This window comes from Cyprinus carpio, chromosome B12, assembly GCF_018340385.1.
Source record: "Cyprinus carpio isolate SPL01 chromosome B12, ASM1834038v1, whole genome shotgun sequence".
Classification (NCBI taxonomy): domain Eukaryota; kingdom Metazoa; phylum Chordata; class Actinopteri; order Cypriniformes; family Cyprinidae; genus Cyprinus; species Cyprinus carpio.
Window position 1 is genome coordinate 18,494,167 of NC_056608.1, and position 22,898 is coordinate 18,517,064.

The window sequence follows — 22,898 nt, forward strand, 5'->3', positions numbered from 1 at the left end:
ACAAAACAAACTGACTAAAAATTAAACAACATTTAAAATAAAAATAACAATAATAATAATAAATAAAATAAAAATGACAAAAGCATAAAGCAAAATGACTAAAAATTAAACAACAATTAAAATAAAGTTGAAAAAATATATAAAAGCTAATTTATATACCGTGCATTAATAAAAACTAACATTTTATATAAACAATTGTTTAAAAATGATCTATATAAGAGTCAGTGAATGATTCATTTTAGTAAACGATTCAAAGGATTAGAGTCACTGGGATAATTCAAAATCCCGACTAATCTTCGCGTTATTCCGGTTATCGCCCGATGTGAACATATAAACAAATATTTATGTCTATGGATGTGGATGCCCTTTTAAACAAAGCCCCGCCTCGTAGCTCTAAGCCCATCCTTCTGGCATGTCAAAGCTGTGATAAGTCACGTGATTGGCGGAGTGGTCGTTGGGAGGGGAGGAGCGAGTGTGGAGCTCTGTGTGTACTGAAACTCTCTTTCCGTCCCTGCATTCCAACCCTCATCAAAGCCTGAACGAGAGAAGAGGAAAAACCATAAATAATACCATGGTGAGATCGGCCCGTTTGGAGGATCGACCCATGGATGCACGCTCTCAGGAACTGGCCACGACAGGACTCGGAAGCAGCAAAGAAACGCACGCCTGTAATCCACTTTTGATTTCTTTTAAGCACTAAAGCGAAAGAGGCTTGATGGGGGCCAGACAGAGACGTTTTCTTTTTCATTTTTAAAGAGGGACGCAAGATGGCAGATGACAGACTCCAATAGCGAGAATCACTCCGTTTCGCTTTAAAATCTGAAGGGCTGTCTGTTCATATTGGAGGTGTAAATTATCGGATTAAGACTTCATTTTTGGACTCGACTCGGCAGTCCAGTTTTCTCTAGACTTGGTTACATACCAGTGTATGTTCTCTCTATGTTCCTTTGTTATAACGAGGGATGCGCGTAGTCTACACATATGTGTAAGAATTGACCGATTGGTCTAGTTAAGATCGTTGTTTTCTATGAAATTCAAATCCATAACGCCGCGGGGTTGTGCGATGTGAATATTTTACTGTAAAGTGTAACGCGAGATCTAGCAGAACCATTATAATCCTCTTTGGGAATAAAATCCATGTCAGTGTGATGCTATGTCAAAAGAGCAGCGGACAAAAACAACAAAAGCCTTGTCGTGAGAATAATAATTTACTTTCAACGGCTTTTATTAGTCTTTCTCTCGAAGCTGTTCTCGAAAAACGGCCTATCAGCGTGTCTTTAGCTTGTAAAGAGGAGCTGTCAGGCTGGTCGTCAGCAGACTGGATTATTCGTAGTCGTCGTACATAACTAGTGGGCGCAGGAATTGGCCACACAAGTAGAATATAAACTAGTGTATTGGCATTTAAAGCCACAAGACAGAAAAGTCCACTTTAGTGCTGTGGCAACAGAATTCTCGCCGACGCCTACAGTTGATACGAACGAATGAAGAAGTGGGTGGTGTAATGATGTTGACTTGAGCTAAAGTGTGCTCAAAGTATACTTTCCTAGAGATTTCGCACTCTCATTGGCATAAAGTTGAGGTTTGTGGGATAAAACAAGGTCCTTGTGGTTCCCACACCACCCATTTCAGGTATCGACAGAGGAAACCCTATTTTATGCAGTTTTACCTTGACTTGTGAGCATTAAAGATGGCTGAGAACTGGAAGAACTGTTTGGAAGAAGAGCTCATATGCCCTATTTGTTTGAACGTGTTCTCGGAGCCGGTTCAGCTCCCTTGCAAACACAACTTCTGCCGTGTGTGTATCAACGAGGCCTGGTCTAAAGATACAGGAATGGTTCGCTGTCCCGAATGCAACCATTCCTACAGCCAAAAACCAGCTCTGGAGAAGAACCACAAACTGTCCAACATTGTGGAGAAGTTTAATGCGTTAAACGTTGAGAAGACGCCAGCAGTTTTGCACTGCATTCTGTGCCGACGCGGCCCTCCGCTTCAAGCCCAGAAGGTTTGCCTCAGGTGCAATGCGCCCTGCTGCCATTCCCACGTACAGACCCATCTCCAACAGCCCTCTTCCAACGCTGGACACCTACTGGTGGATGCCGAGGACGTGCGGGCCTGGAGCTGTCCACAGCACGACGAGTACAGACTATATCATTGTGAAACTGAGCATGTGGCCGTCTGCCAGTACTGCTGCTTCTCCAGATGTGCTACCAACCACGGCCACGCGGTGTGCGATATAGAAGTCAGACGTAACGATATCAGAGTAAGTGGCCTCAACTTCTTGTCTTATGTTCTACATTCTGTTGTTTTACCTCCAGCTAAGGGTCGTGCTTCACTTCTGGATTTGGCGGAGAAGACGACGAGGTTTATCGATGTAGATGCTAACTGTTCTGTCCCCTTCCCCCCTTTTTTTTCTTCCATTTGAATGATAAACAATTGGGTAAAGCTGCAAACAATACCGAAGCTCTCCTTTGGGCTTATCTTCCCAGCACAGGTGCATCCTTGCGTGGCGTTTGGGGAGGGGGAGGACTGCGACTGGAGAATTTAATGATGAGTCTTATTTTCTGTGGCACAGATGAGGGAAAAGGCCAGATTTGGATTTAATTTCCCCCTAACAACCCCTTGCATTTTCCAGGCTTGCTGCAACAAAACAACCTGGATTTTCTTGTTTTAAATAATCAGCTTTGCACAATGCTCTAGATGTTTTTATAGCCTTTTCATAAACCTAAAACCAAATAAAATTAAACAGGCAGAATGGAAACTGCTCCGCTATTATATTTGCATCAAATATCTCAAAACAAATCTGTTTAGTTAGTGCTGGATGTGTTACATATGAAGCTTTTTCCCCTTTGGAGTAGCTTTATGTGTGTAAGAATTAAAGCAGTGCGCCTCCGATTTGATTCATGTGCATGCTGTCAGCATAATTTCCATTCATGTTGATTATATAAATCTTATGCCATCAGTTTTCCCAGGCATTTCTGTGACAGAACATGTAAGCAATGACAAATCAATCTACAAAATGAACCACGGTTGTGTTGTAGCCCAAGCTATTTGAAACTGAAACCATGCCCGTTTGGGATGTTTCGGGATTTCCAGAGCTCTTTTTCACAGGTAGTCCTTGTTTGTGAATGTTAAGTTTACCATCTTTGATGGACACCATTTGTCCTTCCACGTTCATCTGCTACAAGGCATAATGGCTCTGTCTGAGGCTGTAGCTCAGGGCAAGGTTGCTATTGCCTCGTTCACTCTGACCTTGGTGGAAGAGACGCTGGTTTGAAATGACAGTGATTTTGAGCACCCTACCCCCAATCCCCCTTGAGAGAGGTCCGTCCTGGATGGCAAGCCAGCACCGCTGCCATGAGGTATTAGGTTCCACCCTCCCGGCTTCTGCCGGCAGCCCGAGCTCATCAGTCACTACAATTAGGCCATGGTCTTAGATCCTAGAGCTTCAAAGACATTCTCTGTCTCCATGCGGTTTTCTGCTTCTCGACCTTTCTTCTGTTGCTGATTGTTGATATAGATAAACACCAATTTATAATCTGTAAAGGAGTAGATAGTTCAGAACTTGTGTTGTCAGAAACCAAACACGTATTTTTGGCTTTTGTGAAGCACACTGCCAAATTCACAGTATTTCACTACAGATTAAAGAGATAGTTCACCCAAAACTAAAATTGTCAAATTATTCACCCTCATCATGTCATATCTTCTGCAGAACAAAAAAAAGAATATATTTTAAAGAACCTTTTTGCCTCTACAATAAAAGTCAGTGGGGTCCAAAACAAAACTGGACCCAACTGACTTTCACTGTGTGGCCAAAAACCCATTAAGATGTATTTCAGGATGTGGGTTTTCACCAGATTTCTATTTTTGTTGAACTATCCCTTTAAATTACCACAGTAAGTGACTTAATAGGGAGAAAATGGCTCCATATGGCTTTAAAAGATGTACTGCCGTTGTAAAAATGTATGCAAGATACTGTAGATCTCCTGCTGTGCTAAAATGAATAATGCACATCGTACTGTAAATATGTGTAATTTTTGGTAAGGCAGAGAGGTTAGTGTAGTCTGTTAGAGTCTGATTCACTGCCAAATCCAATTCCTTGGATCCAAATCTTGATAATGGATTTACCCCACAAGAAAATCGGTTGATGCACAAGCGAGATACATGAAAACAAGTCCGTTTACCCAGTACCACGTGATTGTGGATCCAATTTGTCTTATGCTCAACAAACAAAATATGTTGAAAGGAAAAGGTTTGGCTGCGCGTATCATCGTCAGTGATTGATGTAGTTCATTTGGCACAGAGGGTACAGTCAGCTGTTATAAGCATCTGTCAGACGGTGTGATTGAAGATCATTAGTTTGCAGCGCATCCCTCTCTGGGTCTTGCGTTTGTCCTGTACTGCTGCATTCTGAAGACTGACATTGATTCCCTTTGTTTTTTTACTCTTTGTAGCTGAGATGAATCAGAATTATATAACAGCATTACTCTCAAGTGTGAAGAAAAATACCAAAATTGACGTCTTTTGCTTGTACGAGAATACCTGTTTTGTTTAATCTTTCATCCAGCATGTGAGGTTATTAAAATTTGACGTCATGCTACTGAATTAGACCTGCCCTCAGTCAACTTTGGCAGCGCAAGCCCTGTTTTTTGCCTGTAAGCTTTTCAGCATAAAGTGGCTTGATGTGGTTGAGGTTTGTCCTCTTTCTACAGGAAGCAGTTTTATCTGTGAGCTAGCCTGCATTCATTACGGAGCTTTGCTCCAAAATACACACTCACAGGGTCAACACGATTTGTCTCTGCCTTGGACACAGACAAAGACAAAATGGGGAAAGACGGTGTGAAATGAGCCTTCCTTCTTTCTCATTGCTCTCCTCTATGCTGTCTTTCCTTCTCCTCCTCCTTTTTCCTCCCTCATATTCCCCTCTGAATATACAGATATGAAAAAAAGAGCTTCGTTGCCATGACAGCACCCCCACCTTATTTTTGGTGTCTGCCTCTCACACGAGGCGTTTGTTTAATTAAAACTAATTTGGTTTGTTCCTTAGGTACCACTGAACTTCTGTCAGGCGTCGCAAGTCGTTTGTTGATTGTGTTTTTTCCCCCTTTGTTTGCCATTGAATATGAAAGGAAAATAATTGAAATTCCTCTTCCGCCACCAGTCCTTCTCCGCAGGGCCTTGACAGTTGCATTCATTGAAAAGAAAGGAACAGGAAGTTAGCAAAGTTACATTTGTGCCATCACAACAGAACTGACTTTTTATCTTTTTGTCTCAGTGCTGCATTCTCATATTCTTTATGTAGTTTTTAAAAGAAAAGAATATGCTAGTTAACCAGAATACTAGATTGTTCAATTTTTATGTCATTGTCTTAAATTGACTTAAATTGATTTATCCAGAATTCTTAGTTTATCATTCAAACTGAATTTCTGTTACAGCATTAGACATGTAGAACACTGATTCTTTTATGAATATTTTCTTTTTATAGCTGCTTATTGTTTATATATAATCTTTGGGCTGAACTAAATATTGTAGATTTATTCTTTTTACTGGTGATATATAATTTAGCAACATTGTGAATATTGTGATTTATTAAATACCTGTCAAGTTTCCTTAGAAACATGTCATTACAGTAGTTTTGTGATTCTTCCTTGCTTTTTCAGTGTGATACTAAGACATGCTTTTAATAGTGACTCTGATTAAACTTCTAGAATAGCATAAGATTTTTTATTTTTTATTTTTATGTAAGTGACTGAAAACTCTGAAAGATTAATTTGCTTTACGACTTGGTAAATATTGCTGTTTGAAACTGTTGTTGTTTTGAAGTATGCAAATGAAACCGATTAAATATAATTTTTCTTAGCATTCAGTTCTCATGAAACGCACATTTCATGATCTAATTTGTTATTATACAATGTCATGCATACAGAGGGAATTCCTTTGTCCTGAAAGCCATAAACATTTTCACCAAATTGCCATTTCCACTCCACCTCAGGTCATGTAATTTCATAATATTCTGGAAATGACATTTTTAAAGTGAGGAATGAAATTGGCTTGGGTAATTTCATAGCCGGCATTTCATCATGTGTCCAAAATATTCAAATAATGTTTACACATTTTGCATGTTTTTTGCATAATTGCATACAAATTGCATTGCAGTTTGGAAAGGACATACAAAAATATTCTGATCAAAAGTGGCATTTACCTTGCTTTTTTTTTTTCCATACAATTCTTATTTCATCTCAAGCATGGTCTTCACTGACAATATTCTTTTAAACTAGGAACAGTTTGTTACAAAATGGTTGATTGTGGTGGAAGATGGTTTATAATTATTTCACTGTTTGTTTGTTATGTAATTGTTTATATATTTATAATGGATTACAGTTATCGGCTGATTCGGAGCCAGATATTCAAATTTAGTCAAATCAAAACAGTATTGCCCTAATGATATCGGTTTTTATTTCAGCAAATGCTGATCAAACAGCAGGATCGAATCGAAGATCGGGTTCAGGACATAGAAGAGCAGCTCTACAAATTAGAATCTGACAAATGTCTCATGGAAGTAAGTGTGAAATGTTCATACTATACACTTACAAGCTAAATCACATTATTATTATTATTATTATTATTATTATTATTATTATTAGCAGAACAACTGCATCCTTTGTTTTGCAAGCTTTGGAACTAAACACTTAGCTTTTTAATACAAGACACTCTTCCTATTAATGTGATTAATGACCAAATTAGTACATTCATACAGGTTTGAGATAAAGGTTATGCCTAGTTCTTGTACCATCACAAATCCAGTTTTCCTCAGTGGCTTTTCCTAATCATCCATATCAGATGCAGTCTCTGCTTAGCCTCCGTTGTTAAGACAGAACAAGACTTGCATAATAAGTTATGGTTTTGTGCTGATCTGTGGAACCTCAGGACAAAGTGCAGCACCTGAAGGAGGAGGTGCAGCTGCAGTATCAGAAAATGCAGCAGCTCTTGGAGGAGGATCTGGGGAAGACCCTGGAGGTGCTGGATAAAGCCCATTCCAAGTTCTGCCAGGAGAACTCAGCGCAGGCCCTGCAGCTTCACCAGAAACAGCAAGAGGCTAAGAAACTGCTCAGCTCCATCCAGATGGTTTTCGATAAGGCAGAGGACATCGGTTTTATGAAGGTGACTTGACTTTTATTGCTGTTGTCAATACTACACAGCCTGTGTTTGTTATTAATGGTGACATTTAGCCGTGTTTTAAAGTGCCTTTGCCTTTTGTCGTGGTGAGGATGATGAAGAGTATTTTTCTGCCAGGCTGTTATGAGTGAACTCAGATTTATTGCGAACTATAACAGTGTAATAGTACACAAAGATGCCATAAAAATGACTATTTTTGGCCCTATGTATAATGGGCATCCATTTTTCATGGGCTGGATACACCGTACACCTCTCTGGAATTCAGGATATATTAAGTATGAATGTAATATTCTAAGTTGGGTTTTGTTGTTTGGATTTATGCATATAAAGTCAGATTCAGCTATTTGTTAGTATTGCCTTAAACTATGTGATTTTAGAAATATTCATGTTCATGAAATATTTATTAAGGGGGGAACGAATACCGGTTAGCATAATTACTAATTCTATTGGGGAGGGAGAGATCCTATAAACCAATAGAGATACTAAAACAAAGAGATGCTATAAATTTGTCTGCTTCTTTTTTTTTTTTTCTTCAAAGAAACTCCTTTGTTATTCTAATGAAGCTGTCAGTCTGCTGCAGGCATGCATGTTCCACATGCATTTATCATCATCTTGTCCTTGAATTGCTTGTTCACTGCAGTCTTATTTTAGCTTCTTGCATTCAGTTGACTTGCAAAAAAAAATCAGTTCTGGAATTGTTTTGCTTTATTTGAAGTGCCAAAATCCACACAACAACTTTGTTTTGCAAAAACCCACACACAGCACTGGTGGGCGGGGCCTGCTTGCTGTCTGTATCTATATTTGTCATTTTTCATAACCACTATAAAGCTTAAAATAAAGTTCTGATGCTGATACACAGACTATTTCCATATATAGTATTTTATCCCAGAGAGCCTTTTTTACAAAGTACAAATAATGACAGATACTATTGGCACTCTAATTATAATATAATATAATATAATATAATATAATATAATATAATATAATATAATATAATATAATATAATGCAATATAAGAATATTTTAGTGTACATAATTATATATAATTATAGAAATATAATTAGAATAATATAATACATAATTTGCATCTTGTCTAGTAAAATTTACTTTTATATTATAATAGCTTTTTTTAATTATTTTTGAATGTTTTACCTTTTATAAAGAGAGACAGTGAGAGTGGGTATAGGAAACAATGGGAAGAAAATTCCTGTGCGAAAATAGGCTTATTCTTTTACATTTACGTAGTTACTCTGTTTTTATTGTTGTTGTTTTATCTTTATCTTTGTTTTTTTTTTTTAGAACACAAAATCTGTGAAAATACTAATGGACAGGTGAGTCACTGCAGAGTTTTCATACATGAATCATTATCATAGGGTTCATTAGTCATCATTCCTGTCCTGTCATTGTGTTATGTATAGACATTAACTCGCATGGTTAATTTTTTGGACTCTAGGTCTCAGTCGTATGTGGGCAGCACATTGTCACTGTACAAAGTGGGCAGCCTCAACTCCAAACTATTTCTGTCTGAAATCTCTAAAAGAGAGAAGAACCTCTGCAAGATGCTGGAAGGTATGCATGAAAAAAAATACATATGTTCAAGTATTAATTATATAAAACTTTTTGAAGTTGTATCCAATTGCTTTTTTTTTAAATAATGCACCAGTTCTGTAATTATTGTATCATCCTTCTTATTTCTAGCTCCGTTCAGCGCTCCCGCAAACTTTTTCCAGAGTATTCCGGCGTACCTGTGTGAGAAGCGCAGGCACTCTGTGGCGTTCCCCGAAGGCAGCGGCAGCAGCCGAGCTGGTTCTAGCTTTATGGACTCTTCCTCCTCATCAGGCCCTGCGGCTGCCAAGCAGCCGTGCCTGAGTCTCACTCAGGGCTCTGCCCCAGGCGAAGGTCAGTCCTCCCAGCATGCTCTAGGGCCATGTGGCTCCACCCAACACGTAGGAAGCAGCAGCTCAGCCTCCGGCTCTCAACCCTTACCGCACTCTGCCTCAGTGTTCCCGCACTCCCATTACCCAAACGGCAGCTCCTCCCAGCTGCCCCAGTACGGAGCGCGGAAGATCCTGATGTGCACGGTCGATAACTGCTACTGCTCAGGTGTGCCCTCCGTGTCCAACCACCGTGGACATCCGCCCTACCCTCGCTCCAGCTCTTTCCCCTGGCCGGTGAGCTCACAGGAGTACTCCCACACCCCTCTGCCCTCGGCCCCGGCCATGTCCCAGTCTCTCCAGAGCCTGTCCATGCGCGACTGGATCGACGCCTCTCAGTCGCACAGGCACACTGACTTCTACAGCCTCTACGGCCAGTCTTCCACCAAGCATTACGTCACCAGTTAACCCCTGCTCCAGTGACTGCTGCCAGTCACCAGATGGGGCGTCTTTTTCCGCTGAGAGATGTCTTAAAGAGATGCATGTGGGGCGTTTTTATACGCAGACCTCATCAATCATTTAGAATGAACTGCTAAAGTCCGAGAGCAGTGAAAAAGAAAATTAATATCACAAAGTCAAGCATAGCTTTGCACATTATTTAGGCACTAATGGTGTTGTGATTATGTACCATGAACGCAAGTTGCTCTTCTAAAAATAACACTCGATGTTTGAAAGAGATCCAGAAATGACGGAGGACGCTGTCGTTTGTCGAATCATCAATAATGTTGCACTTTTTTGTAAGACCCCAATTTCGCAATTAACGTTGACTCATAAGGCGAAGCGATGGAAGTCAGCAGTAAAACCATTAAGTCAGCTCTTAATGAAACTTAAGACGATTTACCGTTGAGAGAATTGTAGCCCAGAAAATTTTATTAACTTCACATGGTTGTCGTTTGTTAGAACACCCATGTGAAAAACCTCTGTATAGTTTCCCAGCCTTCCATATTTCAGCTTTCATTTGGTTTAAATTGGAGTCTGTGGTCTTTTTATTCGTCACAAATAGCACAAGCACATGTTAATTTGAACCGTTTTTAACCAACCCAGAAACTGGAACAGCACAGCATTGTCATCGCCATTTCGCTTGACCTTCCCTACTGAATGCAGATTTTTAATGGAAATGCCCTTCACCTTGGTTCACAGTCCTCTCCTTAGGCTTCCAAAGTAAACGAGAACGCGCCTCCACCCACAACCTTCAATCTGGTCCCCATCCAGATGGTGCTGTGTCTCTCTCACGCCCTTCAAAGCCACAGAAACACTCCCCTTTACATCCTGTATGTTAAACGCAGGATGCATTGGTTTCGCATTCTTTCGTTTACCCGTGGCCTCTCATTATATCTGACTCAACGACGGCTTCAGCGCAAACGTGTCAGCCGAAGACGAAACGGCCTGTGTTCAGAGGGTCAAGGTGCACTTGATGCCTCTACATTTAATGTCAATGCTGTAATTGTTCTTCCTTGTGTTTCATGCCATTTCCGGCTCCAAGCAACAGAGCCTCTGGCTTCCTGTTTGTTACTGAGTGCATGTGGAAAAGAGTTTATGAGCACTCGTAGAAAAATAATAAAACTGCTAGCAGTTATAAAATGACTTTTGAAACAGGGAATGAAGTTTTGTTTTATTTTTATTTTTATTTTTATTTTTTTAGATCTGCTTAAGAGGAACAGTGACCAGTGAACGTTATGAAACTAACTGAATTCTTGGGATAAAATGGAGGGATTTTTTGTTGTAAATATTTTGTGAAATGAAAAAGAAAGACTTGTAATTTGGAAAGACCCTTGTTCAAATAAATGCTAATTTCAAGTTTAAGAAGTTCTTTTTCCACAGTTTCTTTGTTTTTGTGCTCTATAATCAATCTTAACCTTAACCTTAATGGTAACACTTACATTTGACACTCACTTGATATCTGTGTAAACCAAATTATTCACATAAATGCTTCCAGCTTAGACCAGATGTGAATGAATTTGAAAAATGTGCACTGTATTTTCTTTTATTTTTCAGAAAGACTGTGAAGCTATTTTCAATGTGTTGGAAAAACATCTAGGTGGTTAAAACTAAAACCCATCAAATAAAATGAAAGCGAAAACGCAAATGAGTCGAATTCAAAATGCCCTTTGCCTCAGTTTATTGATATCTAGACAAGAAATTTAGGTCAGGGTTGGTTAGATTCTCATTGTTTTCATCCCTCAACTGACAGTGACCCACTCACTCTTGATATGACTAACATGTGAGAACTACAGCGCTTCCAGAAGAGCTGTTTTAAATGCATGTTTCTCTGCTACAGCTTTGAAAGCTCAGTGTGAGGTTTTATGCATATAGGTATTCTATAGCTTGAGCATAATGTAGAAACAGCCACCTGTCAGTGCATTTACAATGGTGTATGAAAAATTGGAGGTAAATAGTGAAAAAAACATGGGTGTGATCTGCATATGCTGACATTTGCTGTTTCTGCTAAGCCAAGGGAAATAATTAATGTATATCTTGCAACTGACAAAAATGAAGGCCTGTTCAGTTTGTTTTTTTGTGCATGTATACGTGAAGAAAACCAAAGATTTATTAACAATCTGCGTGACTAAAGCCAAGTGATCTGAATTGGATGCCTACCTCTCACATGTGGCTACATGTGGAACAAGGTGCTGTGAGTATGTGTGTGTGCGTATCTGCAAGAGTGAGTCTTCTGTGATGTTTGTATAACCTGTGAGTGAGCAGGGTTTCGTCTCCCCTCTTCGGGTTTTCTTTCTTGAAAGAATGTCAGATGCCTGACTCTACATAGCAGCTCAGCATTTTTAGTGCATCACAAGGCAAACAGAAAAGAAAGGCAGAGATATTTGTAGGCTGGAGCACAGGATAGACCAACAAAAAAGGAATAAGAAAACATCTGGCTTCTCTGAAGGCTGCACAATTTCTCAGTGCACTGCACAAAAACAGTTTTAACAATGATTAAGAACTTCTGAATGTGATGCAAGGTGAAATAAAGGCCAATTCCTGAGTGTTAATATGAGCATATGAACTGCATGACATTTGATTAGTTTAGGGGAGTAACTGGCAAAAAGCAATATCATTATTCTAACTTAGCTGCATTTTATATTAGCATGACAGCAGTACAGCTGTTTTCAAAATATTTATCCAGTAAATTCTTCTTCTTGGGTTTTTATATCCTGTAGATAATCAAAATGGGACTTTTGTAGCTGTGGTAGCTAAGCTAGCAGGCTAACCAGTAAACCATATAGTTGGCCAACAAATGCACTATACGGCCTACACTGTGCACTTAAACTACGCACATGTGAATTTTATAAAGTTATTTACATATGTCATCCACCATCAGTTATTTTGGGAATTTAAAGTGCACCTTTATTTATTTTATTTTATTTCATTTTATTTTATTTTCAATGTGAACATGCTACTCACACTATTTATACACCATCATGGCATAATGGTGTGTAAGTGTGTAACTTTGCAGCAAGTAAGATGGCAGGCTAATAGGCAAGTGGTGTGTAAAGCTGGTATAACTGGTTAATTGGTTATCATGTAAACGGAAAAAAAGAAACTAGCTGAATTTGCAACTGCATACTACTCTTGCTACACCAACAATACATTTATATAGCAGAAAAAGTAAGAGTAGTATGTTGGTATGTGGTTCCAGTTTCAGCTGTTTGACCATGTATATCTTTAGTTGTATGATTTGTGTTGATTTAAAAGACATTAATTGCTATATTTACATAGTTAAGGTGACATTTTTCAAACAACGTTGCTATTTAGTATTGCGTTCAATGGCTTCATTGTGGTTAGCTTCTTTTCTTTAGTAGCTTAGCTTGTAGTAGCTAACTGCTTTTTCAAATAGTTACAGTAGCTTGACTAAGGTCAGTAGCTTGCATCGTCAGACACTTTTTTTATGCTTTTTATGTTGTCAAGGTGACTGAAAGTATCTTTCAGTTATATGCTTTTGTGTATTTATTCTTGGTGTGAACAGGTCTTAAAGGAATAGTTCACCCAAAAATGAAAATTCCCCCACGATTTACTTACCCTCAAGCCATCCTAGATGAATATGACTTTCTTCTTTCAGACGAAAACAATCTGTGGTATATTAAAAAAATGTCCTGGCTCTTCCAAGCTTTATAATGGCAGTGAATGGTGGTCGAGATTTTGAAGCACAAAAAATGCATCCATCCATGATAAAAAGTGCTCCACATGGCTTCAGGGGGATAAAAAAGGCCTTCTATATATTTAAAACTTTGTAAACATTAATGTTTAGCTTCCACTAATTGTCATACACACGTTCACAAGAGAGTGGCGTTCCGGTGGATGACGTAGTCGTAGGATGTAGGTGTAGCATAAACTCTGGTGAGAATATGCTCTTGTGAGAACCAAGTTTGGTTTACAGCAAAGGAAAAACAGTCTCCTCTTAGCTTATATTGAAAACATTGATGCTTTTCTTTACAAATCCTCGTTTTGTACTTCTGATTTGTTGTTTTACTATCTCCTGTGAACTTCTGCGTTCGTCATTTCTCACCGGAGCTTCCGCTATGCCTATGTCTTACGTCATCTGCTGGAACTTCACTCTCATGTGAACATGCATACAACAGTTAGGGAAACTTTAGCTAGATATTATGCTTTAGATAGTTTTAAATACGGTTATTTACTCAAAAGGGTCACCTTCACTTTAGAAGGCCTTTGTTACCCTCTTGGAGCCACGTGGAGCACTTTTTATGATGGATGGACACACTTTTTTGTGCTTCAAAATCTCAACCACCATTCACCTCCATTATAGATTGGAAGAGCCAGGATATTTTTCAATGCAACCGATTGAATTCGTCTGAAAGAAGAAAGCTTGAGGGTAAGTAAATCGTGTCGGGGGTGAACTATCCCATTAAATATATTCTTCACACCAAGAATGATAACGCTAACAATAATTATTTTAGTTCCCACACCAACAGACGATGATCAAGCTCTGTAAATCTGTGTGGATTATGATTGGCTGTAAATGTTTTATCGCACATTAGCTAGAAAAAAAAAACACATTCTGAAAGTGATTCCAACAACATTGTTTCTCTGTTTTGTTATCACTATAACTGTGGTGTGGACTTCCCTCTCATACAAGTTGTTCTTTAGGTGGTTAAAAAAAAATTGTTTTTATATTTATATATTGATTATTACAGTAGTGTTTATTGTTTCCAGTGTTTTAGTTTATGTTTATTGTGATTTGGTTTCTGTTTTTTTTTGTTTTTTTTATGGAAAAAAAATCACTCTGAAAGTGATTCCAACAATATGGTTCCTCTAGTCTATATAATGTCGGTATCATTAAGGTGTGGAATGGACTTCACATAGAATTAGAATGATTATTAAAACTTATCATGATCATCTGCCTTTCAGTGTTTGAAGCAGTGATCTATCATAGGCTACAGGTTTTTTTTTTTCTTTTTTTTTTCACTGGGTGTGGCACTCTGAAATATTTCACAAACAGTTTTAATGCAACTAGCGACTGCCTTACGCTTTTTTTTTGGTTCGAGTTCTCATATGGTTTTTTGGTTTTATATTCAGTAGCTGCTTTTGAGGCTTATTGTAACACAACCTTCTATTAGAAAGTCTCAGAGGAAACTGGATGTCTGTTAGATTAATGGAAAGTTTTGCTCTTAGGCAATAATACCCTCTTTTCTCTCTAAACCGGTTTTCACAGTCCAAAATACCTCAGCAGTCCACTGCCACGGTGATTTGTGTGTGTTTGTGTGTGTTGGCTCTCACTGTTATCGTGAGCTCCCTTAGCTGTACTTACGAGAAAGAAACAATCCGTAGTGAAACTATTTTACAGGAGGAAACTTTGCCCACAAAGCCCAGAATATCTTTGCGCACTGGGCTATTTTAACTGTGTCTCAGAGTGCAGGCACAGGTTGTTTTCCTGAAAGTCCAGCTGAGCTCAGGTTTACTTGTGAACCCTGGCCTCCAGCTTGCACCTTTTTTTTGCTGATGCCTGCCTGAAGACAGTCTTCTTCATCGTGTGCCCTTTTTCAGCCCTCAACGGCGCTGAAGGAGGGAGTGTGTGTCATATCTTGTTGAAATGCCTTTGGTCATATTTCAGAGGAATCTGTCTCTGCTGGCACCATGAAATTATTCGCCTAGCCCCTGCGGTGAGTTGCTTGCAGTGTGTGTGTGTGTGTGTGTGCAAGGGCATTAGCAAAAGAGATTTTTATAACCTCAGGGCATTTCTCCATATGAATGAATCTATGTTTATGTCAATGAGGCAATTTTTGTCTCCAGCAAGAAAAAAATGCTAGTTAGAGGCCGACTGCTTCCTTCTGAACGATCAAACTTGTCATGCCACCATGTCTGCCGTGTGCCCACTTATGCTGGGAATGTGTTGTTGGAGTCTGGAAGAATGACGGGGGAGTTGCTCTTCATGACGGGAGAGGATGAAAAAGCTGCTCTGATGTCTCACGGACGTGACAGCGGATCTGATGAAAGTGAGTTTGCCAGATGTCTTAACTGGCGATTTGCTAGCTCCAGGACAGATGTCTAAGCCATTGAAGCTAATGATTTCAGACGTGATTTAATAGAAGTGGTAATGACATTAATCAAAGAGATGCTTTTGGTTCGGCAGAAATGTGCAGTGATGATAATGCAATGTTAAATGGCTGAACATTTCTGCAAGGAGGGGGCCACCAGCTGCAAGGAATGGAAGATGCAACTCAGTGCACCATTTTGGCTGTTTTGTGAACACAGCATTCACAAGCAATTTTATTAACTTATTTTTACATTAAATAATATTCAGTTATAAAATATTGTATGTAGAGTGTGTGTGTGTGTGTATATATATATATATATATATATATATATATATATATATATATATATATATATATATCTATATATATATATATAATTTTATATTTTATTTTCAGTTTTGTTATGTGCTTATGTCATTCTTTCAATTTAGCTTTATTTTTCAGTATAGTTTTCATTTTAGTACTTAAACTATTTTTTTATTTCAGTTAGTCACTAAGGTAGCATTTGTAATTTTCAGTTTTTTAAGATTGCTTTCCATCTAATATTTACATTTTATATTAATTCAGTTACATTTTAATTATTTTTAGTGCTTTTAGTTAACATTAACAACGCTGACCAAAATTAAATTGTTGGATATCATCTTAAAATATTTACTCTTCATAATGTTATTTTTCACAACCCATATGCAAATTTGTTTTTTATTATTGTTACTATATTAATATCATGATTTCTGACCAGAATCAGACATAAATAGTTATATTATTCAATTTGATGAATGTGAAAAACATAATTTTTTATTTTTAAAACTATGAATCATGCAAAATAAGACCAAGAATGTGTATTAAGAATGCAAATAGAGTCAATTAATACCAGCGTTTTTAAACCTTTAGTTCAAAAACAAAAGAATGGCAGTTGTTTATGCCTCATTTTATTTTTGAGAAGGATTTGGCAATGCTCAGCCTGTCATTAATACTTAATAGATCTCTGCTTTTTGTCTGTGACCCTGGCTAGATTAATGTCTTGGCTATTGCTTACGGAGGCTGTTTTCTCTCTCAGTTGGTAATAAATGTTACTGTTGTTTGATGTGAATGGACAGGGATTAGTTATTTCCAGCACAGGGAGGGGTTACGCTATTTTACAGATTTCCAAAAGAGATCGGATGTTTCCGTTTTAGCCTATTAGTGATTGAATTGCATTTGTTCCATATAACTTCTCACTGTCACTGTAGATGTTTTTAAATTTATTTATGGCATGGACATTTTGTAAGTGAGCTCCATTAATATCATACCTGTGTGCCAGGACTTTTTCATCTGTTTTCTCCTATATTTCTGTCTGCCGAAAGAATGAACAGCAAGATGGTGGTGATGAGCTCCACTCCCTTGTGTGTGTCAGTGGAGATGCTGGGAACCCTGTGACCCAGATCATCCCTCCACACAGGCCCACTGTAATTTAACTACAGCCCCATCTCCCAACCCTCACTGGGCCCAATGATCTGACACAGACACCTGTGTGTCTCTCCTGGCGTTGCTTTTATTTTTCTCTCTCTCCCGTCTCTCCTCCCCCAGCATCTCTTTCATCATTTCTCTCCCTCTGTCTGTTTGACAGCCTCAGTGATGCTAAAGGGGGTGAACTAGCCAGAAAACTAAGAGAAAGATAAAGTGAGCTCAAACACGTTCACATGTTGTGCCAGTTGAAGACACATGGTCGCAGAACTCGAAAATGCTGTGAAGCAGCTACAGCCAATCAAACCATATTTTATCTTTAATGTTATGTGTGGGATTTTGAGTCAGCGTGATGCTCTAGTAATAGCATGCATTAGAGCTCACGTTTTACAGGTTTTGCATCGATTCTTGATGGATTCTTTGGCGAGACTTCCGGTTCATTAGCCGCTATAGGGAAAATCCTGTAAACGGTAAAATGGTTTGCACTACAAACCAGTGTGTTCACAATTAAGATAATACATTAAAATAACATGGTAAGACACACCGATTTTCAATGTCAAGCCACAAAATGAGCTGTTTTGTACAGCTAATAACTGGACGCCAATGAGATTGGAAGCCAGACCCATAAAATTTTACAAATGGCTGCGCCCGCTCTTACGGTGAAAATATGATGCATAGGGTTTTTGAAAAAGTTTTCATTAAATCATAAGCAGGGGTGCACATAAGTGGTGGGCATGCGTGACCAAAATAAAAAATGCGCTAGGTGATTAAGACCGCTCATCTGCATAACCAACTTAGTTGACCCTTTTAGATCGACTCACTGTAGTAAGATTTCCATTCGAACTGAATGCATATATCTAGGCTGTGCCCTGCTGGCTTCAAAGCAAAACGCAAAATTGTGATATTTCATTCATTCACTGATGTGCTTCACTCGCCAGTGCATATACTTACTGTACTTACTTGCCTTACTTACTTAAAATTAAGCTTGTTGATTTTAGATTTGAAAATGATGAAAATTCATGTTAAAAGAAAAAGGAAAGATTTATTTTTTAAATGTAAATATTAGCATTGTATTTTTAAAGTGTACTAAAAAATAATTGTACTTTAATACACACTTTTTATTTTAAAATATAATAATATCATCACACTTAATTACATGTTATTATTTTTTTATTATTACTATTATTAATTATTTTTTTTTTTATAGTTATAGCAGGTAAAATAAGTATTGAACACGTTAAAATGTTTCTCAGTAAATATATTTCTAAAGGTACTGATGACATGAAATTTTCACCAGATGTCGGTAACAACCCAAGTAATCCATACCTACAAAGAAAACAATACAAATAAGTTCAGAAATTAAGTTCTGTGTCATAAAATGGAAGGACCCAGGGGAAAAGTATTGAACACGCTTACGGAAATTTATTTAATAATTTGTACAAAAGCCTTTGTTGGTAATGACAGCTTCAAGACACCTCTTGTATGGAGAAACTAGTCGCATTCGTTGCTCAGGTGTAATTTTGGCCCATTCTTCCACACAAACAATCTTCAAATCTTGAAGGTTCCATGGACCTCTTCTATGAACGCTGATCTTTAGATTTTCTATTGGAATCAAGTGAGGTGATTGGCTGGGCAATTCTAGCAGCTTTACTTTCTTTCTCTGAAACCAAATGAGAGTTTCTTTGGCTGTGTGTTTGGGATCATTGTCTCACTGAAATGTCTACCCTCATTGCATCTTCATCTTCCTGGTAGATGGCAGCAGATTTTTATCAAGAATGTTTTTCCATTCATCCTTCCTTCAATTATATGAATTTTGCCAGTGCTACACCATGATGTTTTGGGGTGATGTGCAGTGCCATTTGACCTCCAAACATGGTGTGTACTATGGCATCCAAAGAGTAAATTTTTTTTCTTATCTGACCAGACTATATTCTTCTAGTATTTTACAGGCTTGTCTAAATGTTGTGCAGTAAACTTTAAACGAGCTTCAACATGCTTTTTCTTCGGCTATAGAGCCCTGCATGGAGAGTGTGCATACAGGCCACGGCGGTTGAGTGCATTGCTTATTGTTTTCTTTTAAATAATTGCACTGGCTAATTCCAGGTCTTTCTGAAGATCTCCACAAGTGGTCCTTGGCTCTTAGAAAACTCTTCTGATCATTTTTTCACTGCTCTGTCAGAAATCTTGTGAGGAGCACCTGGTCATGGCTGGTTTATAGTGAAATTATGTTCTTTCCACTTCCGGATTATGGCCCCAACAGTACTGACTGGAACATTCAGAAGTATAGAAATCCTTCTGTAACAAATGCCATCAGTATGTTTTGCAACAATAAGGTTGTGACGGTCTTGAGAGAGCTCTTTGCTTTTACCCATCATGAAATGTTTCTAATGTGACACATTGGTCATGAGACACCTTTTTATAGGCCATTAGTTTTCAATACTTTTTCCCTGTGTCATTCCACTTTATTACACAGACCTTAATTTCTGAACATATTTGTTTTGTTTTCTTTGTATGTATGGATTACTTTGATTGTTACCAACATCTGGTGAAAATTTCATGTCAGCAGCACCTTTAGAAATATATTTACTGTTCAATACTTATTTTACCCGCTGTATATTTAATGGGTTACTTACACTATGTAGTCTGAGCACCAAAATTTTCAGGTTGAAAAACCTATGTGAACCCTTTAGCCACGAACCAAGCCAAACATTACAAACTTTTATTTGAAACTAAAAAAATTTTAAGAATCCCATGAACCATTGCAAGTGACATCGGCCTAAATTAATTAAAATTGCTAGATAAATGTAAAACTGTTAATTTAAAGTTGTTTATTATATCTGTTGAATCTATATAAGTATATTGTCAGAAGCATATACAATCTTTTATTGTCAATCTATTGTAGGTCTATTGTAAATATCCATATGGAGGAAATTACATTTTACTTCTGGAACCTGACTGTTGCACTCTATAAAAATAATGCTGAGGACAAATAAAATATACATAGTTGCTGGTAGCCATTGACTTTCATAGTATGGGAAAGAAAATACTAGAAGTCAATGGCTACCAGCAACTGTTTGGTTACCAACTCTCTTCAAAATAAAATTCATTAAAAAAAATACAGTTAATGATGACCACCTTTACATTTTGGGGTGAACTACCCCTTTAAGTCAAAAACAGTTCAACTTTTCAAAGCACATCTTCAGACCTCTGCGTTCGATCCGCTTTCACTGCATCTAACTGTTTTTGATTGAGAGAACGCGGTCTGTGTGAACGGCTCTTAAGGCCTCAGGGTGGTTCTATTCATGCAGCAGCTGCAAAACAGCTGCCCGATTCCCATCAAAATGCACAGTAAAAAAGGAACAAGAAATGTACTGTGCTAACTCCTCCCCCTCACCCCACACACACACACACACTCACACACTTATGTATGTTGGCCTGCAGTCAGGAAAAACAGCTATCGACCCTCTTAGACCGCACATCCAGAACAGCGTACAGACCTGAAGAACATTCCATGTGTTTCCAGAATGATAACGCTGTCATTAGGTGCACATCTGAATCTGCCGAGATGATCGCGATGATCTACCGTAACGTGTCCCGTGTGGAAAAGCTTGACTGCTCTGCACAGGAAGAAGAGATCTGTGTGGGTGTTGGGCCTTTTGTGTCTGGCTGAGGTGCATAATTATGTCTCCTTCACTGCACCCCTCTGACAGCCAGTATTTTAATGGCACTCAATAACAGAGGTGCTACTGCCTGAACTGACGATTAAACCACTGTGAGTGTTTGAGTCTGTGAGTGTGCTGATAAGGCCATGCAACAAAACTCTGTCCACAAATCTATAATATATATATATATAAATATATATGTGGATACAGATAGAGATATAAATAGATAGTAATACACTGAGATTTATGATAATTTTATACATTTAGAGGTGCTACAGGCAATTTGTTCAATCTGTTCAAAGGAATGAATCCAAGTTTTTCACTGACGAGATGATATCTGAGTGTGTTTAAATCTAGCATGGTCAGAATAGAAATAAATGAAGCCAAATGAGATGACTATATCCCATCAAGGAGATAAAAATCAATGTTGCCCTTTCATTTGTGCAACTTTAAAGGCACATTCAAGTCCCTCTGAGTTGCTATGGTTACGTAGACGGCAGGATGTTATTGCAAGAAAGCTGGTCTGAGCCTCTTGATCTTAGATAAGGTGTGATCGGCCACTAATCCAACTCTGGACCACTGCAGTTCTGTCATAGGAACGCAGATGCTGAGGAGCATCAGCTAACTGAGGAGTTTAGAACAGGCATGTGGTGTCATGTGGTTTAAGTAATGGGAAATATCAAGGTCAGCCTGTCATTATAGCAAAATGGGTGAAAAGTTTTTCAATGTTTATTTTGTGATAATGATACTACATTATTCCAATAGCTACATTAAATAAATTCACTATCAGTGAAAAGTTATATGATAATTTGATATTATTTTATTAGCTTATTTGTAGAGGCCCAAGGAATATGGTTATAATCCAAGAATAATTCAATATTCAAGACTAGGAGAACCCACACTGGTTAACCCATAATTTAATTTAATTTAATTTAATTTAATTTAATTTAATTTAATTTAATTTAATTTAATTTAATTTAATTTAATTTAATTTAATTTAATTTAATTTAATTTAATTTAATTTAATAATTTCATTTCATTTCATTTCATTTCATTTCATTTCATTTCATAAACCATTTTGAACACTAGACATTATTGTATTCTAAAACTAGAAACTATTCATTATTGAATTACTTTGAACTTTTAAATTTAATTTGAATTATTATTTATTTATTATTTAATAATTATTTTTTAATTATGTTGAAAAATATTGATTGTAAAAATACTGTCAGAATTAAAATGATATTAAAATTAAGTTAAATTAAATAAAGATAAATAATAAATATAACTAAATTAAAAATAATCAAATTAAATAATGATAAATAAAAATCATTTTTGAGTGAGCGTTTATTACATGAATTGTACAGGAAAAATCATCCCAATTACAGATGTGTGTGTTCCTGTGGCTCAGTGGTAAAGCATTGTGTTAGCAGCTCAAAAGGTTGTTGGCTCGGTTCTCAGGGAACACATGTTAGGTAAAAAATGTCAGCCTGAATGTGCACTGTAAGTCGCTTTGAATAAAAGCATCGGCTAAATGCATAAATAAGTGTAAATGTACAGATGGCAAGAGTGATGCATCGCCCTGGTTCTCTCAACAACTACCAGATTTTTGCATTGGCTTTTGGGGTATTTTAGAAAAATAAGCTAAGCGACTTTGTTTAGTTTGATTCTTACATGTTTACTTTTAAGATTTTTATTTTTTATGAGTTTTGAGGGGTAAATAAGCTTTGTGAGAAGTAAAAAACTACATGTAGGCAGTATTACTAACAGATTTTATGTTGTGGAATAAAGTTTAAAAAAAAAAAAAAAAAAAAAAAATATATATATATATATAAATACCTTGAGCTTGTGTTAACCAATTTAACCCAAAACCCATATATATATATATATAAACCTCACTGACTTCAATGCGATGGAACTAGAAGTGCTAAAATGCTAAGGTTTTGGCCTACAAAAAAACATTATCCCTGCAGCCTATATGATTGTGCCAATCAGATTACAGTTATGCAAAACAAAATAGATATAAAATCTAAACTCTAACTACCACAACTATTCTAAAATTAATTACAGCTAATTCGTTTTTAAATATAACATATTTGAATGTACTGTACAATTTCTGACCAAACCTAAAAATGACATACCTGAACTTAAAGGCTTGGATTTCACAAGCTCTTTGGATTACAGGCGCAACTGCG

The 22,898-nt window shown here is 37.4% G+C and overlaps 1 protein-coding gene across 1 annotated transcript; it reads left to right on the forward strand.

Annotated features, from left to right (window-relative positions):
• Positions 1–432: 432 nt before the first annotated feature.
• On the forward strand, positions 433–10,913 carry LOC109084696 (E3 ubiquitin-protein ligase TRIM8-like). Its single transcript, XM_042735852.1, has 6 exons — positions 433–2,260; positions 6,461–6,556; positions 6,925–7,158; positions 8,473–8,504; positions 8,627–8,742; positions 8,872–10,913. The coding sequence occupies exons 1-6, from the start codon at positions 1,688–1,690 to the stop codon at positions 9,513–9,515; spliced, it is 1,695 nt and encodes a 564-aa protein (XP_042591786.1). The 5' UTR covers positions 433–1,687; the 3' UTR covers positions 9,516–10,913.
• Positions 10,914–22,898: the final 11,985 nt, after the last annotated feature.

What these genes read in the sequence shown, in the direction of transcription:
- LOC109084696 (XM_042735852.1), top strand. Translation starts at nt 1,688, where the DNA reads ATGGCTGAGAACTGGAAGAACTGTTTGGAAGAAGAGCTCATATGCCCT. An exon ending in TCAGACGTAACGATATCAGA is followed by an intron (nt 2,261 to 6,460) that starts GTAAGTGGCCTC and finishes TTTTTATTTCAG; the next exon opens with CAAATGCTGATCAAACAGCA. An exon ending in CCTCTGCAAGATGCTGGAAG is followed by an intron (nt 8,743 to 8,871) that starts GTATGCATGAAA and finishes TCTTATTTCTAG; the next exon opens with CTCCGTTCAGCGCTCCCGCA.